Below are 16,556 nucleotides of genomic sequence, written 5' to 3' on the forward strand. Positions count from 1 at the left end.
ATGTGGGGGAACAGAGAATCAAACCTGCCTCTCCAGATTAGAAGTCCGTGCTTCCAGCCACTACACCAAGCTGACTTTTCCAATGGACCCTCTGGACCTGGCAGGGACCTTCCTCTGATGCACTTCTACATGCCTTCCAATTCTGTCTACTATTGCTTTGAAGTTTGGTAAACATTTGAGCGCAGATTGTTTGGAAATTTTTCCATTCAAGAACCACCACAAAAGCTTGAAAGCTCATGGACAGTTTGTGCCGAGCAACCTGCCCTGAACTTCTGTTCATGAACCACAAACTGCCCAAAGTTCGCCATGAACTTTAGTCTGTGAGCTGGTTCATGCCCATCCGTACTCTGAGCTATTGGACATAAATATTTTGTGTACAAAATATGTTATTAACAACATGGGTTGGAAAACAAATGCTTAATCAACAACAACCGAGAAGGGGTGTCACAAGCTTAAATTCCAGAAATGGAATTAATTCACTGGATTAAAAAAATTATAGGTGCCTCAGTGCATGTATACACATGGGGTAACAGCCAAAGTAATTAAACTGTTTTTCTATTTTTCTATAAACCAAGCATTGTCATTATATGTTGTCCTTTTAAAGACCTGAGAAAGTTTTGAAAGGTCATTTCATAATTTTTCTATCTGCGGGGGCCTCCCCTTTTACTGTGTCTCACCAGTCCTGTGTCCTGTGTCTCACCAGTCATGTTGTAAATAGCCCTGTCTACATTAGTTGATATCTATCCTCTAGGACAGGGGTAGTCAACCTGTGGTCCTCCAGATGTCCATGGACTACAACTCCCATGAGCCCCTGGCAGCGTTTTCTGGCAGAGGATCATGGGAATTGTAGCCCATGAACATCTGGAGGACCATAGGTTGACTACCCCTGCTCTAGGATACAGGAGGAGAGATTTATTTATTTATTTATTTAGATTTCTATACCGCCCATTTCTTTGCAGCTCTGGGCGGTTTACACAGAACATTATAACTTACATGGAACATTATACAGACTATAACATCAAAACAACTTTCAATAAAACATCAAAAGATTACAAAACATTTATAATATAATAACAATTAACAGTAACTTTGGGAGAGTCAGAATAATGTGTTGCCGGTATAGGTAGATGACTACTGTTGTCATTGGCTGCAATCTGTTTTAACCTCCCCTGTCTCTTCAGTCAGTGACATACAGAATGTCTGGGCTTGTGAAGAATATTTGAGCTCAGTTTAACACCAGCCTAGAAGATTGACACAGAAAAAAATATCTCTGTGGTTCACATGGACAAAAAAGCAACAATAGAATAGGCAATTAAAAAAAGAAATCACAATTAATTCTGAATCCTCTAGTCTATTTTGCATTTTTCGTATATTGCCAAATTCTAATTCTTAAACTGCTAAGGTAGGATTCAGGTTCTTAAACAACAACATGATACCGTATGAGGAAACACAATTGCCGTTATCATTTGTTTGTCTTTTCAAACCAACATTTCCATTTGACAATGTTCTTTGAAAACTCTTGCCAGGCATTACAGTTGGAACTTCATGACACTTGCAAATTTGGATCAAACAATGAGTAAATTAATTCTGAAGGAGGGTAGAGAGGTTGGCTGTTGATTGGCTGAAGGTGAATGCTATCCAGTATTAGCTTTTTTTGTATGATAACCTTAAGGCTTTTCTGTCACAGGCAGAAATGGATGCAATTATTAAAGGGTGATGTGTACAGTCATGAAATCGCATATGCAGAAGCTGCCACTTGAAGATGGAACTATCTGGGTGCTATTCCGCATGGAAGGATTTTTGAAGCCATTTTAATCAGCACAATGCCAGAAAGAAGTGCTTTGCTTTAATCACTGGAATTGCTGCATCAGCTTGGAGAGCTACTTTCTGCATTGAATTGCATCTGTATGGTTCCATTTTCAAGCAGCAGCTATCTGACAAGTGATCCTGTGATTTAAGCAACTGAAACACTGAGTGTAGGCAGTAGGGGAAATTAAAGCACTGTTAACCCACCAGTGATTTGTTCATAGGGGATATTCAGGCATTCAGTAGCCGGTGCTTTAGATTATATGATTTCCTTTCCTTTATTAATAAAAGTTTTAAGATACATTGATCACATCATCTAATATAGCGATCCCCAACCTGTGGGCTGCGGACCACATGTGGTCCATCGACTAACTGGAGGTGGGCCGCGAAGGACGCCTCCCCCCCCCGGCCCTTTACTTCAGCCACAATCCGGCAGACGCACATGGGACTATCTCGTTGCAGAGAAACAAGCTCAGGGTTCGCATTGATTTGTCATTGTCATGAGTTAAAATTTCCATGAAAATAAAATGTTCCTTATGTTCATTGTTGTGGCGTGTCTGTATCTTATTTTGAAGGGATGTTTAAACATTACCATAGCGACCAGAGTCAGAGAGCGTTAGGGCAGTGGGCCTCAGTAAAATTGGCAAGCGTTGAGTGGTCCCCGGTAGCAAAAAGGTTGGGGACCACTGATCTAATAGACAAAAATAGTAAAAAAAAAAAGTTTGCAACTGCTAGAGTTGTTTTTGGATCCCTGTCAGAAAGTAAACAGATAACTAAGTCATCGGAATATACGTCTGAATGAACTTGCAAACATGGTAATATTTAATGCATCCTGAAATTAGTGTACAAAGGAAACTCCTGAAGGATATGTGCTATCATGTTGATCTAAGGGACGGCACAGATTCCTTCTGCCAAAATGAACACCCCTAACAGGCTTTGGGAAGACAACAGATAGGTATGGGAGATAAGAGATTTTGTAGGTGGAATACCCAAAAATTGGGATGAAAAGGTACTGTGTACTATAAAGGCAGAACTTTGGTGATTGATTGATTTTACACAATGATATCATTTGAAACCAAAACAAATACCTTATTAATTATACTGTTGTATTTAAACTCATATGTTCAATCTACATTTCTTTCTAAAATTGTCTGAGTCCTATTTTTAGTACAATTTCTGATTATTTTATAATTGTAATGTCTCAGATATTATGCATCTTTCAGAAACTTGCCTGAATATTATTGTTTGGAAAACTGGCATAAAAATGTATTAATTATGTAAACATTCACTTGTTCTTTGAGCTAGGCTGTTTCATTAATAGAACATTATAACAGTTGGCTTTTTCCTGTCATTTTTAATGTGTAGAGCCTTATCAATTCCTATATTTCCCAGGTACATTGCTATATATCCCTACACTCCTAGAAAAGATGATGAACTGGAACTGAGGAAAGGCGAGATGTTCTTGGTGTTTGAACGTTGTCAGGATGGCTGGTTCAAAGGAACCTCCATGCATACAAGCAAAATTGGGGTGTTCCCTGGCAACTATGTGGCACCAGTCACAAGGTATGACTGTCTGTTCAAGCAAGAATCTTTTATGAACAGTATAAGGCAAGAACCTTTTTTGAATATCCAGTTTATTTGTAAGTGATTGTGGCTTGTTAGGGAGAAGAGGGTTTGACTGACTTAGTAGTACCCTACTCATACCTAATTTTTTTTAAATTACATTTGACAGAGCAGTAACAACTGCCTCCCAAGCAAAAGTCCCTGTATCAACTGCTGGTCAGACAGGGAGGGTGGTAACCATGGTCAGCTCTTCTACTGCTGGAACACTGCAGAAACTTCAAGGAAATGGTGTAACAATGAATTCGAGTGTGGTACCAACAGCAGTGGTCTCTGCAGCACACATACAAACTAGTCCACAAACAAAGGTTCTTATGCACATGACCAGCCAAATGACAGTCAACCAAGCTCGCAATGCAGTTCGAACAGGTACAGTTTATTGTTTTAATCTGCTTAAGTGATGGTTGTGTATTTAGAATGGAGAACTGTAAGAGGTTGAACTGTAAGAGGTTGAAAACAGGAAGAGATGGCCCCTTTGATGGTCCCTATTGCATCTGTATGAATAATCACATGGTACAGCATTTCTAGTGAGGGTAACTGGGTGAGATTGAGTGAAAATGATAGTTTGAATCTGGGTCTGACAGTACATCTCAGATGAATTTGAATGTTGAAGGGAAGATAAAATTAAGGTAACCAGAAATAAGATGTACTGTTCTCCTTGGAATGGGGTAGAATGACTATTAGCCTTATATTCAGAGACTGGACCTCAGTACCCTGACCTGGATAGCCTAGGATAGCGTGATCTCCTCAGATTTTGAGTGCAAAGCAGTGTCAGCCCTGTTCAGTATTTGGAAGGGAGACTGTGTTTTGCCTTGAAAACACTATGGGGTCACCAAGCTGTAACTTCATGGCAAAAAATTGATTCAGTTGTCATGGAACACCAGCTATGGAGACTTTGTTCTTTGTGCCCCTGCTGTTACTTCCTAGGGCATCTGGGACATTATAAGAAGCAAGATGCTACAATAGATGGAACAGTAGGGATGTTTGTTCTTAGGAGGCAAATAAAATAATACGTATCCACTAAGAACAAAAGAGTACATGTTTGTGATGTTTTTAAAGAGTGATCTCATAATTCTATTTTCTTCCAAGGACCTTAGATTGACAGTTTAGGCAGGAACTCACATTTCCTGTTGGTTGCTGCACAAGAAGAAACCACTTCATGGGGTTGCATACTTAGTCACCAGATAATCATTCGTTTGCATGAAAATAGTCATCTTAATTTCAGGCAATTAGGAATATTTGGGGAGTATGTTGATAGTGTTCAGGATTTTCCTTTACAGAACTTTCAAAGGGAAGTCTCCATTGTGCTTTGGCAAAATATTTTACAAAGAGAACCAAAGATGTTTTTGATGTCATCTTCTTCTTTGTGATAAGGCCAGTTCTGATATCAGCTCAACATAGAATGATCACTCAATGTTTCTGTGAGAACAGTGTTAATTATAGCAGCAGGTTCTAGTCAAAAATTTATGGTACATGAATTAATTGGTTTGAAATATGGGTTCTCTGACACTGAAATACCCACATGAGCTATTTGGTTAATGTTTTTCACTCTTATGAAATATATTTTCTCTTGTTGCAGTTGCAATACACAGCCAAGAAAGACCTACAGCCACAGTGACACCAATTCAGGCTCAAAGTTCAGCATGCCTTATTCCTGCTGCAGTAATTATTCCACACCAGCAGCTCCAACCTCAGCTTTCAAATGCGGCTACTTACATCACAGCTGTGAACATCAACCGGACAAGTGTCCCACTGGCTTGTGCAGCAGCGACGTTAAACTCTCCTGCGGCTTCTACATCTCTGGATGGAGATGCAAGTGGAAGGATCATGACAGTTCATCCTGGAGCTCCCGCTTCCCCCGAGAATACATTAGCAACTGGCGGGGTGACTGCTGTCAGTAAACCAGACAGAGATGGCAAGGTGGGCCATCTAAGATACAAGCATTAGCATACAATGGTGGTTTTTAAAGCCTTTATTTGATTAGCAGTAACTGTAAAGACTGATTTGTTAGTTTCTTAGCATTTCTTTGGACCAAGGTTCTGAGAGGCTTGAATTGTTTACTATAATAAGTAAACACTATTATGGATGCTAGTTAGATGTGTGTTCTCCTGAGATGAAGTCTGATGTAGTTGCTAATTATTGTTAAAATATCAGAAATATAATTTTTAGTAGGCGAAATCAGTGACACTTGACAGATTAAAAACTATGTTGTGGTTTCTCTTGATCATGCTACACTTCCAGGGCCTTGTACCTTTTTGCCCTCTAGAGTAGGAATGTCTAAGCTAGAGCATAAATTAGGGTTCAGGGAATGAATTGCCCTTGTGAATTACTATAAAACATTTTTGAAAGCCTAAGATTTCATAAGGGAAAGAAAATATTTTCAAATTGTACAGCACAAAGTACTTCACTCCTTACTGTTTCAGCAGTCCTTTGATTCCATATGTATATATGCTCCAAAACTATGATCTTCTGCTAGTGTTCATTATGGGGGTCTGATCAATTGTCATAGGGATCAATTTATACAGCAAAACAAAAACACAACCAAAAAAACAACCTTTTCTGGCTTCTGCATCACTTTCTGGGTAATAGTGGCTGCCAAATATAGAACACTGGTAGCAGAAGGGAAAACCTGGAAATGATGGGATGATTCTGAGCACAGCAATCCAGTGTTGGTCTGGCAGCTGTGCTGCATTTTTTCTGATGACATTTCATCTTTCTGGGGAGTTGGAGTCAGTGCTTACATTTGGAAGTAGTAGTAGTGGATAGATTCTATTGTATTGGCCAAAGGCCTCTACAAAGAGATTATATTTTTTATACATACACACACACATGTAATGCAGCTAAAAGGATAATAGCAGATAAAATTCTGTTAGCAGTTTAATATTTAGGGTTTAAAAGTCTTAGGATACCATTTTTCCATGGTCATTATGGCTCTAATTTTCTTGGCTGCAACATTTGGAAGTAATTTATGTCCACTATGGAACCAGTGTGACATGAAAGTGGGTAATAAGAGTTCCCTCCATTTCCCTTCTGACATCATAAATGACTACTATCAGTGGTTACTAGGCATGGTGATTGAGGAGAATGTCCACATTCAGAGGCTGCAAACTTGTGAATCTCAGAGCCAGGGGGCAACATCAGGGGAAGATCTCGGCCTCTATGCCATTGTTGGCTGTCCAGAGAAAATGGTTGGTCACTGGTGAGGCAGTATGCTGGACTGGATGGACCATCATTCTGATCTGGCAGGACTCTTTTTATGTTCTTATCAGTAGAAAATATTTGCTAAATTTGTTTACTAAGGCACCCTGTATGTTAAATAGACATACTTTTTTGTTCTTTCTGTGCACCATACTGATAAGCTTTGGTCCCTGTGCACGACTTCAGTTTGGAAATTTCTAGAACTATCTATTAGGAATGAAAATCTTCTTCCCTCAGAGGGCAAAGTCTTGAGTGCATTTATTGGGGGGGGGGGGGGTCCATTTTTCATCCACTGAGGTGGTGTTTGGAAACTCTTTTTGCTAGGATTCCTTCTAGTTTTTTCCTAATCACATATATAGTTATATATCTTTCCTCAGTCTTGTGAGGTGTGTTACCTATGACATAAAGAATGAGTTTTGTTTAAAAAAAAATGTCAGGAATGCAAAAGAAATTTGCCATCAATTTCCTTCTTTGTCCAACTCATCATGAAGCAGTTTCTCACTAGATTTCATCTTTCCATCATGCCACCCAGACCATTACGAACTTTTGCCTGGTCCCTACTCCCCTACAGGAATATCCTTCAAATCCCCTCATTGCCTGTTGCATAAGACTCCTAACTTTGAAAATAGTTATTTATATTTTAAACCTTGTTTTTCTCTCCAGTGGGAAGTCAAAATTAATTAACATTCTCCCCTTCTTCATTTTATTCTCACAATAATCACGCATTTTATTCTCACAATAACCACCCAGGTTAGGTTGAGAGTGAGCAACTGGCCCAAGGTCACCTAGGGGGCTTCTGTGGCAAAGCAGAGGTCTGGTCTGGCTATTCCAGATCCCAGTCAAATGCTCTAACCACTGCAGCACATTTCCTTTTTGATGGTCATTTGCTCAGCAATGAATTCCACTGAACTCTGCATTCAGCCCTCCTTATCTGGGTCTTTATAGGAACAAGGTAGTTCTGCACCTTCCTTCTTGCCCTCTTCAGAAAACAACTGCATTGTTTCCTCGGCTACGTCCCAAAGAAAAGACAAACCTTTTCAGGAGATTGGTCACTGAAGCACAGCTATTGTCAAGCTCTGCCATGAACTGGCTAATAAGATTCTTTCTGGATCAGTCAGAGATTCTGATTCCACTATCATCATCACAGGTTCAGCCTTCAGCAGAGGATTTTCTACTTCCTGAGTTCTGCAGAACTACGTGTGTCCAACTTTGCACTTTTATGAGGCACTATGCCTTATTCCTTTGGTGGGGTGGTGCTTTATGTTCTTAAATATTCTTGTACCTGTCTCCAGGTAGGACAACTTGTTAGTTATTACCCATCATTGTGATACATGAACATCACAAAAAATGATGTTCTGTAAGCCGTAATTTGTGCAATTACACAACCCAACTTTGTTTCCTGTAACCTGTACATTATACATACCGCAGCACTACTTTTGTAAAGAACTGACTGGGAAGATGTGACTCTTTCCCCTCAATATGTGCAGACCAGAGTATGTTTGTGAGGGGAGAGGATTTTCACACCTTAAACATTAGCTCTGAAGAAAAGTTCTGGGCAGGAACAAAGCCCATCAGTGTGAACGCATCTGTGGCTTTTCCTTTTCTAGTGGTGTTTCTTTCTTTGAAACATGCCTATTTTTTATTTATAGAAAGAGAAAAAGGGGTTGTTGAAGTTGCTTTCAGGAGCATCTGCAAAGCGCAAGCCTCGGGTGTCGCCACCATCATCACCAACGCTGGAAGTTGAGCAGGCAGCTGCAGAGCTTGCCCTGCAAGGGGCTGTTGGGCCAGAGGTCCCATCGACTTCCAGTCATGGGAGACCTGAATCCTGTCCTGCGGATGGAGAAGCATCGTCAGTACTAATGCAGGAGAACACTCATCGGAAATCCAGTTCTGCAGATTCTGGGATTCCTATAGCTCCTCCTCCACGGCAGCCCTGCTCTTCACTGGCCCCGGTCCTGAATGAATCCAGGCCTGTGGTCTGTGAACGGTAAGTCACTTTCCAGCATCTGAAATGCATTCCTTTTCCATTTCATCTAGAAGTGTTAGTTTGCAAAAACAATGGAAATTAGGTGTTGTTTTTTTCTATGAGGGAAAATCTCTCTTGTCCTGTCTTGATTTTGAACCTGTCAACTATTCCCAATGTGATACCAGCCTGGTGCCAGCCTGACAGTGACTGTGGTGCAGAGACCCCTTAGTTCACAGATTCCTGTTGCAAGCTGTGGCCATAAGAGACCATAATTTGTGCCCATTTAGCTGTTGTATCATAACCATCACTTCAGGAGTAGCTTCCTGTGCAACTGCATTGTAGATGGAACCAAGAGTCCTGGCTGTTGGCCACTCCTGGAAATAATGCTGGGCTAGATGGATATTTTGTCTGATCTGTCAGGATTGCTTTAGGATAAGACTAGGCTTTCAACCTGTCAGAATATTTATAATTTCATTTGCAGAGGTGTGGACAGGGCATTATTACTGCTGTCTTTCACTGGATGTGAACTCAATGTAAAAAGAAAATCAAGCACTGTATTAAAATTTTGATACTGCTGCAGCTAATGTCTTGGTATTGTTCCCACATCCTCATTTTTAATCACTGGAAAGAGGCCAAATAGACATCTGAGTTCTCCAGCTTGTTTCCGTGCATTCATAAGGCAGTATTTTTCTCTTATTGCAATATTTGGCACATTTGAGCTCCTCAGTTGGCAGGGGCTTCTGATAGTTCACAAAGAAACAAGTGACTGAATATGCCGTGTTTTATACTTGAATTGCACAGCGAATCCAGCAGTATTCCTTTTTCTCAGACTCTGCAAAACACACAGGAAAAAATACAAATGGACTAAATAGTATAAAAGTGAAGGCATCACTAAGCCATGGGAATGTGTGTGTGGGTGTTATCAATGACAGTATTGTGGCCACCCCTGGAGCCAAGTGAGAATGTGCACCTTCTTTCCATGCCCTCAGGAAATGTCCAGATGGATGTGACCAACATATTTCTAACTACCCAGTGAACTACTTAAAAGTAATGGCTGGCTAGTGTTTAGTGGCTGATTAGATAACTAGGAGGATCATTTGGAGAAGTACAGCATCTACTTGGATACTCCATTTTATATTGTGATTGAAAATTAATCCTTTGTAAGACCAGCTGGAAAAGGAAAAGGAAAAACTCTACTCTCACTATTGTGTACAGGAACTGAAGCTCAGAGTTGTGGGTTACCCAACATGACTGTTATCTGTTTTGTGCCTCTGAGTACCTGTGTTGACACCTGTCCCTGTCCCCTCATCACACAAACTTTCTTCACCTTTCTCTTTAAGAGAGCCAGGGTGGTATAGTGATTAATGCTGAAATCTGGGAAACCCAGCTTCAAATCCCCACTCTGCCATGGAAGTTTGCTGTTGTGAGAATGAAATGGTGGAGAGGAGAACAATATAAGCCACTTTGTGGAGAACGGCCCAGGTATAAATGAAGTCAAATAAAGAAATTTAGTGTATGTATGTAGTTAATTAGTGTATGTATCTTAGGAGCCCAGCCAAGCATGGTGAAGAGAGTAATAGCAACATTTTCATTTATATCCCACCTCCCTAATGCTGATGAAAATGATCTTATATCATTCTTTTCTCCGTTTTATTCTCACAACAACCCTGCGAGGTAGATTAGCTTGAGAGATCGACCCAGAGTCACCCAGCAAGCATTTGTAGCCATTACCCCACACTGGTCTGGAGTCTCTCTCTCTCTCTCTCTCTCTCTCTCTCTCTCTCTCTCTCTCTCTCTCTCTCTCTCTCTCTCTCTCTCTCTCTCTCTCTCTCTCTCTCTCTCTCTCTCTCTCTCTCTCTCTCTCTCTCTCTCTCTCTGTGTGTGTGTGTGTGGTTGTGTGTGTAAAATCTGCAAGAACTGCAGTGGAACCTGAAGCTGCGTGGTATAAGGAACAGGTCAAATGTTTATAAGGACATTTATTTGAGGTAGAAAGGTTCCTGGGTTCTACACCTTTCAAGTATGTGTTGTTTTTGTAAATGTAATTTCCTAGTTGAGCTCTATCATATCAAAGCTGTGGGATAATTATTTCAGTGCTTGGGTCAATAAAGCTATGTATTTGAATCACTACTAATGTGGTCATTTTGTATTTTCTCCACATCTTTATAATTGAACCTAATTCTTCATAACATAAAGCCTTCCTCCTTGGCCATTCATGCGAAATAGCTTACTAGTTATATATTAATCCCCATGGGAATCTTGCTGATGAACAATCTTTAACCTTTTTATATTGTTGGAGGGTTTTAATCAGGGAGACCAGGTCAAAGCTAATATATAATCTACATAGCTTTATTGCTAAACTTCATTTAAGACTTCTAGTCTATTTCTTTGTCCTGCTTTTGTTTATGGTCAAAGAGATTTGTAATGTTTTTCAAAGAAAACAAAAAACAAAAAACTTGTATACTAGAGGAGAAAGCAGATTGAGTACTCAGCAAACCATGATTCCTTTTTCAGTTCATCCTTAGTTACCTGAAATAATTTTTATCATTTTTTTCAACGTTAGAAGCAATGTTCTGTTAACTTTAATGGAACTTTTAAGAGTGAGCTTGTATGGTCAAAAGTAACAAATATTAATTATACAGTTCTGGAAAATTCCAATGTTCAAATTGGAAGTCTTTATTAACATTATATGAGCAGAAGTGATTGTAATCCCATATGATTGCATTGCACTGCTCTTCCAGCTTAAATCATTGAGTTCATCCAGAGGAGTTGTCATTAATAGTGTCTGATCAGTGTTACAGCTTTTATGAGGACCATTTCTTTTTGATACCTGGTTGTGGAAATATATACCAAGGAGAGGAAATCTTAGGACTTAACCACACATTTCACTGTTCTGGAATCTGCCTAGGTTTGTCAAACTAGATATGGAGGGCTGCTTTGAATCAGCACCACCCATGTGCATGGAAACTGACATGTACTAAAGGTCTTTATGTAAATTTCTCCAGTTGAATAGTTCCGTGAAGCCATTTCAGGAAAATGGGGTATGAGGGAAGGCTTAAGCCCTCTCTCCCTTCCTTCTGTGGGGCTGATCCAAAATAGACCTCTACGTCTTGTTGGCCAGGCCTGGACAGACTGTAAAACTGTTTCCCCAACAGGGCAAATGAAATGTCAGCTTCCTGGGGGCTTCCTCAGGCTGGGAAAAAGGAATGAACTTAATGACTTGTCCTCTCTTCTTGCAAGACACTTTCTTAGTCAGAATTTGGCCCCCATGTTCCTTAGAATTGAGTGTCAGAATTAACTGGGATGTCTGAACAGAGCACTCCCAGCATGTATCTGGCTTTATAGGACCCAGGACACTCAAAACAGTGTTGCATATGGGTGGGCCTTCAGAGAGGTAGAAGACAAGGAAGTATCTCCACAGCAGTTTAACAAAATGAACTGGGGTGGAGAGGAGAATTTCATAACATAACAGTTCAGGCAGCTTCCTAGAGATGCAGGGATAGGTGCTTTTCCCATGATCTGTGCGGTGGGAAAATCAAAAAGGAGTTAAGTGCATCAATACTATGTTTCTCCTGCTACATTTACCACCTGTTGCCTGATTTGCCTTGATGCCTGTAAGGCAATGTTTATAGCCAATGTTTTATCTGACCACATTGTGCTGGTTGTGATGAACTGTGACTGGTCCTGCACGAATTTGGCCAGGTATGCTACTACGCCTTTTACAGAAATGAAATGTAGTTAAGTTCTGAATGTAAAGCTTTGGCTTATTTTTATGTTAAGTAGAAAGATGCAATGATATTAGCAGTCATGCATTCATTTAAAAAAATACTCTTTAAACTGGCTAATGCTGATTTTTTAACAGAGATTTTAATAAAGTACCACAAATAAGTGTCCTGTGTAAATTTCATTTGATATTCCTATTTTAATTTTTCTTTGAGAATACATTTTGTTTTTAATGGAAAGGTAGTATACTGTCCACAGCAGCTTCCTATTGCAGTTGTATCTGGCAAATGTTTTTGCAAACCGTATAGTCTCTGTAATAACCTCAACAAAAATGTGTGTTCCTTCTACAGATACAGGGTTGTGGTATCTTATCCTCCTCAGAGCGAAGCTGAGCTGGAGCTTAAAGAAGGAGATGTTGTTTTTGTTCACAAAAAGCGTGAAGACGGCTGGTTCAAAGGCACACTGCAACGGAATGGGAAAACTGGCCTGTTCCCAGGCAGCTTCGTAGAGAGTATCTAAGAAGACTCGCTTCAGATCACACAGCACTATAAAATAGCACAAATACTTTACAAGACAGAGTACAGCCATTGAAGACTTTTTAAATTGCTGTAATATAAACACATTTATATTTATGGTTTCCCCCCCTCAGTGTATCATAGCACAATTCTGCCAGCAAAGAAAGATTAGGGCATTTGCTGGGTTTATTATTATTTTTAATCATTTTGAATTCCTATGTGTAATGTGTGCCTTGTAATGTCTGATTTATTATACAGATGAACTTTTTAAAAAATATAACACAAAAGAGCAATTGTTTACAAGGCTGTAACTAATTTATTCATTTTCTAAACTTGAATTCTGTTTGATAGCTAAATCTTGGTGATTATGATTAACAAGCTATTAATTTATGAAATGAATTACGGAGGCTGGATTCTCTCTTATACAAAGGCATCGTGTCTGACAGATTGCTTTCTCCCGCTGTACGTGGCAGTGAAGTGAGTTCGTTGTATAGGTAAACGTTGGCTGTGATGATGGTGTCGTGGTGTCAAACTGGAACTGCAGACTGAGATATAATGGCGTTGTGGGCTTTTTCCTATTTGGGATGAGAAGCTCTCTGTCAATGGCAGCTCCAAATACCCCAAACAGTATAACATTTCTGGAAGGCAAAACTGTAATTGTGCAACTGATTTAAATCCTAACATTCTCAAAGTGAGAATGAGACATGCAGAATATGCCAGAAATGGGGGAAACAACTTCCTCTAGCTTCTGTTTGTTCAAGAATTTGGACATCTGACAAGATTTAGCTATGCATATTTGGCTAGCTCTTTGGGCACTTGGCAGTTGCTGAACATAGAGACGTAGAATGATGATAATCCAAAAAAAGCTCAGAAGAGGGAAATTGTATTAGTGATATCTGCAAGTGTTGGTAGGATTCAAAATGTAAATTCAAGTTGCACTCAGTACCTAACGAAGCCGAGAAATTCAGGTGGCAGCCACATTGGTCTGAAGCAGCAGAACAAAGTCCAGTGGCCCCTTTAAGACCAACAAAATATTATCAGGGTATAAGCTTTTGTATGCCAGGAAATGTCATTTGCTTCTATATCTTTTCAAAGTGATCTGCATGGCTGAGAGACAGTTTTACAATGTATGGGCAATAGTAATGGTAAGTTATACACTTGTGTTTTTAAAGTAAAGGCTGTAAGAACACTGTGAACATTTTGCTAATTTTGTAATTACTGCTAGTTTCATGTGTCCACTTCTCATTGTCTTGCATGTATTGCCAAATTCTCACAGGCATATAAAACAATGCATGATTTGTAAATTACATTCCAATTCCAGTTGTGAGTTAACTTTACTCTAAAAAGTGCCCACTTGGGGATGTTAAATCAACCAGTTTTCTGCCTGCACAAAAGCCACTGACCAAAACTAGTGAGTGAGTCCCAGTTAGATAGAGGGTACTTTGTGGATTGAGTCTTTAAAATCCTACCAGCTACAGATGTCTAGGAACATGCCCTCCACTGAATTTCTAGTATGGAAGAAAGTTCTCACTATTAACTTCCTTGGTACCCTTTCTTTGCACTCTTTCTTACTTTTCTACTAGGTAGGGGAAGGATACATATTGCCTGCCAATAGGCTCTTTGTCCTCCACCATCTGGAAGGATCTTCAACAGAAGATGAAGATATTGTTGTGCACTTGCAAATACTCCTAAGAACAAATGGCACTAGGAAGGCTTGTGAACGTATCTCACTTGGGATTCTTTTTGCACCTCTTTTCAGATCAAATATAACTCTCCATTTAGGGATGTATCTTTTGTTTCCCAACTGTCCTGCTATCTTGGGGAAACTGGTGAAAACCTTCCCAGTAATCTGCTGAAAGTCCCACCCTGCTCTTTTTCACCACTTTTTGTTTTTCTCTCTGTGCTTAGTGAAAAGCTTGGAGGAGTGGAACATGTTATCTAGCTGTAGGAGTAAAGCAACTGCCTTTATGCTTGTACATTCCTCACTTTTAAAGCTGTTCCTTGGCTTGAGGGGAACCGAAACAGGAGATTTTCCACCCAAATGCTTGCTCTCACCATCACCCAACTTTCTGAGCCATTTCCTGGCTGACAGACATATAAGGGTTATACGAGAGATAATTTTGTCCCTTGGGCAATTCTTATTTGTCATATCCCTAATCTGGAAACAGTATCAAGAAGGATAGAGCCAGATGAAGGTTGGCAACTGAGAGGCCAGGCTGAACCATGGTGGCTGATTTCAGCCCACAAACTACTACTTCTCAATGGCCTACATTGTGCAAGAAAAACACTATTATTTCAGGCTTGTGGGGTTTATCTTTTTGTCATTTTTGATGACCTAAAATATATGCACAAGATTATTTTCTACTGCTTCTTAAGGACTCAGGGGGCTCAGCTCACCTGTAAAAGCTTAGCCACAGGTTACCACCTTGTGTTGTGGTAGGGTTCCTGTGTATTTAAGTGTGTGTTAACAAGAAAAAATGGCAATGGGTACATCTCCTGGCAGAGAGGTGCTTTCATGGGAAACGTTTTATCTATTGAATGTCACACAGTTGTTGAAGACTCAAAAACTCTGTTATAGGGTAAGGGAGGTAATCTTGAGCTCACCCATTTCTTTCCTACTTCAGAATCAATGGAGATAACTCTTAGCCCTTTCCAGGGTGGAATTTGCAGTATATATAGAGAAGACATGCAATATAAAGAAGAAAAACATAGAGTAGTTGGTGGTGGGCTACTGATTCTTGGATGGGAAAAACAACTGATGATTTTGTTCTTTAAATGGTTGCAAATGGAGAGGAAATTATTAGCTGAAAGGGATTTCTTGCAATATCAAGTAACTTCATGATGGTCTTAATATAAATTATTTTATGAAAAGTGAAATCATTCCTTCAAAAAAAAAACACCTGTATGAAGCACTGTTCAAGTTTCTTCTTTTAGAATTTAAAAATTGGTTTACTTGAATAGTCAGTGTGAAATGCAAGTTAGTTGAAATGAACTTTAGATGGGAGAAAAGCTGACATCAGCTTATATCCACACGGACACTAATGTGTCAACCTTATTTTCAGAAATTAATGTTTTTATATATTAAAAAAGACTACTGCAAAGAATTTTTTTCTATTCTCCATGAGGTAGAATACTTGTGTGACAGGAGCCTCTGTCAATAGGGTTTTATTATGTAAAGTCTATCAAAATATAAATTAATACAATAGCGCTATTAGATGTAATGCATTTTCTAATGACTTTTTAAGAGAAAGGAATCTTTTTGTTTTAAGGGCTTGTTACACAGCAGTACAACAATAACAAAAAATGCAGTTTTTAATGCCTTGTGATCTTTATAAAATCGTGGGAGTTGGATTGGTTTTTGTTTTTTTGCTTGTGTGTAATCCCGTATAAAAACAAACCCTTTGCATTTCATTTTGTGTATTTACTTAAAGAGATTCTGTGGGATATTTTAATGTCTATATTTGAGGTCCAGTGACTGTTACGTGTTTGATTTTCTCTGTTAAATTTCCATTCCTAATAAATATTTTCTTAGCAAACAGCTTTAACACAAATGTGTGTGACCAGTTTGTAATTATGTGTTACAAGTAGTCAAGTAATCTGTATTTAAAACAAACTGTTATGCAGTATAAAATGAATAGGGTCAGGTGGGATTGGCATGTGGCCGTGAGGGAAATTGAGATGACCCTAGCTGCTGAGCTTTTCTCTGATTCTGTTAGTATCTGTAGGATCTG

At 39.4% G+C, this 16,556-nt stretch overlaps 1 protein-coding gene across 4 annotated transcripts in view; it reads left to right on the plus strand.

Annotated features, from left to right (window-relative positions):
- Nucleotides 1-16,376, plus strand: part of SH3RF1 (SH3 domain containing ring finger 1) — a 63,481-nt gene extending 47,105 nt beyond the window's left edge. For all 4 annotated transcript variants that reach the window (XM_077353629.1, XM_077353630.1, XM_077353632.1 and 1 more), the window contains 5 exons: nt 3,199-3,369; nt 3,539-3,795; nt 5,006-5,346; nt 8,274-8,611; nt 12,661-16,376. In XM_077353629.1, the coding sequence (XP_077209744.1) occupies nt 3,199-3,369; nt 3,539-3,795; nt 5,006-5,346; nt 8,274-8,611; nt 12,661-12,829 (1,276 nt within the window). In that variant the 3' untranslated portion in view covers nt 12,830-16,376. The remainder of the gene's footprint in view (nt 1-3,198; nt 3,370-3,538; nt 3,796-5,005; nt 5,347-8,273; nt 8,612-12,660) is intronic.
- Nucleotides 16,377-16,556: the final 180 nt, after the last annotated feature.

Source organism: Paroedura picta, chromosome 10 (assembly GCF_049243985.1).
Source record: "Paroedura picta isolate Pp20150507F chromosome 10, Ppicta_v3.0, whole genome shotgun sequence".
Classification (NCBI taxonomy): domain Eukaryota; kingdom Metazoa; phylum Chordata; class Lepidosauria; order Squamata; family Gekkonidae; genus Paroedura; species Paroedura picta.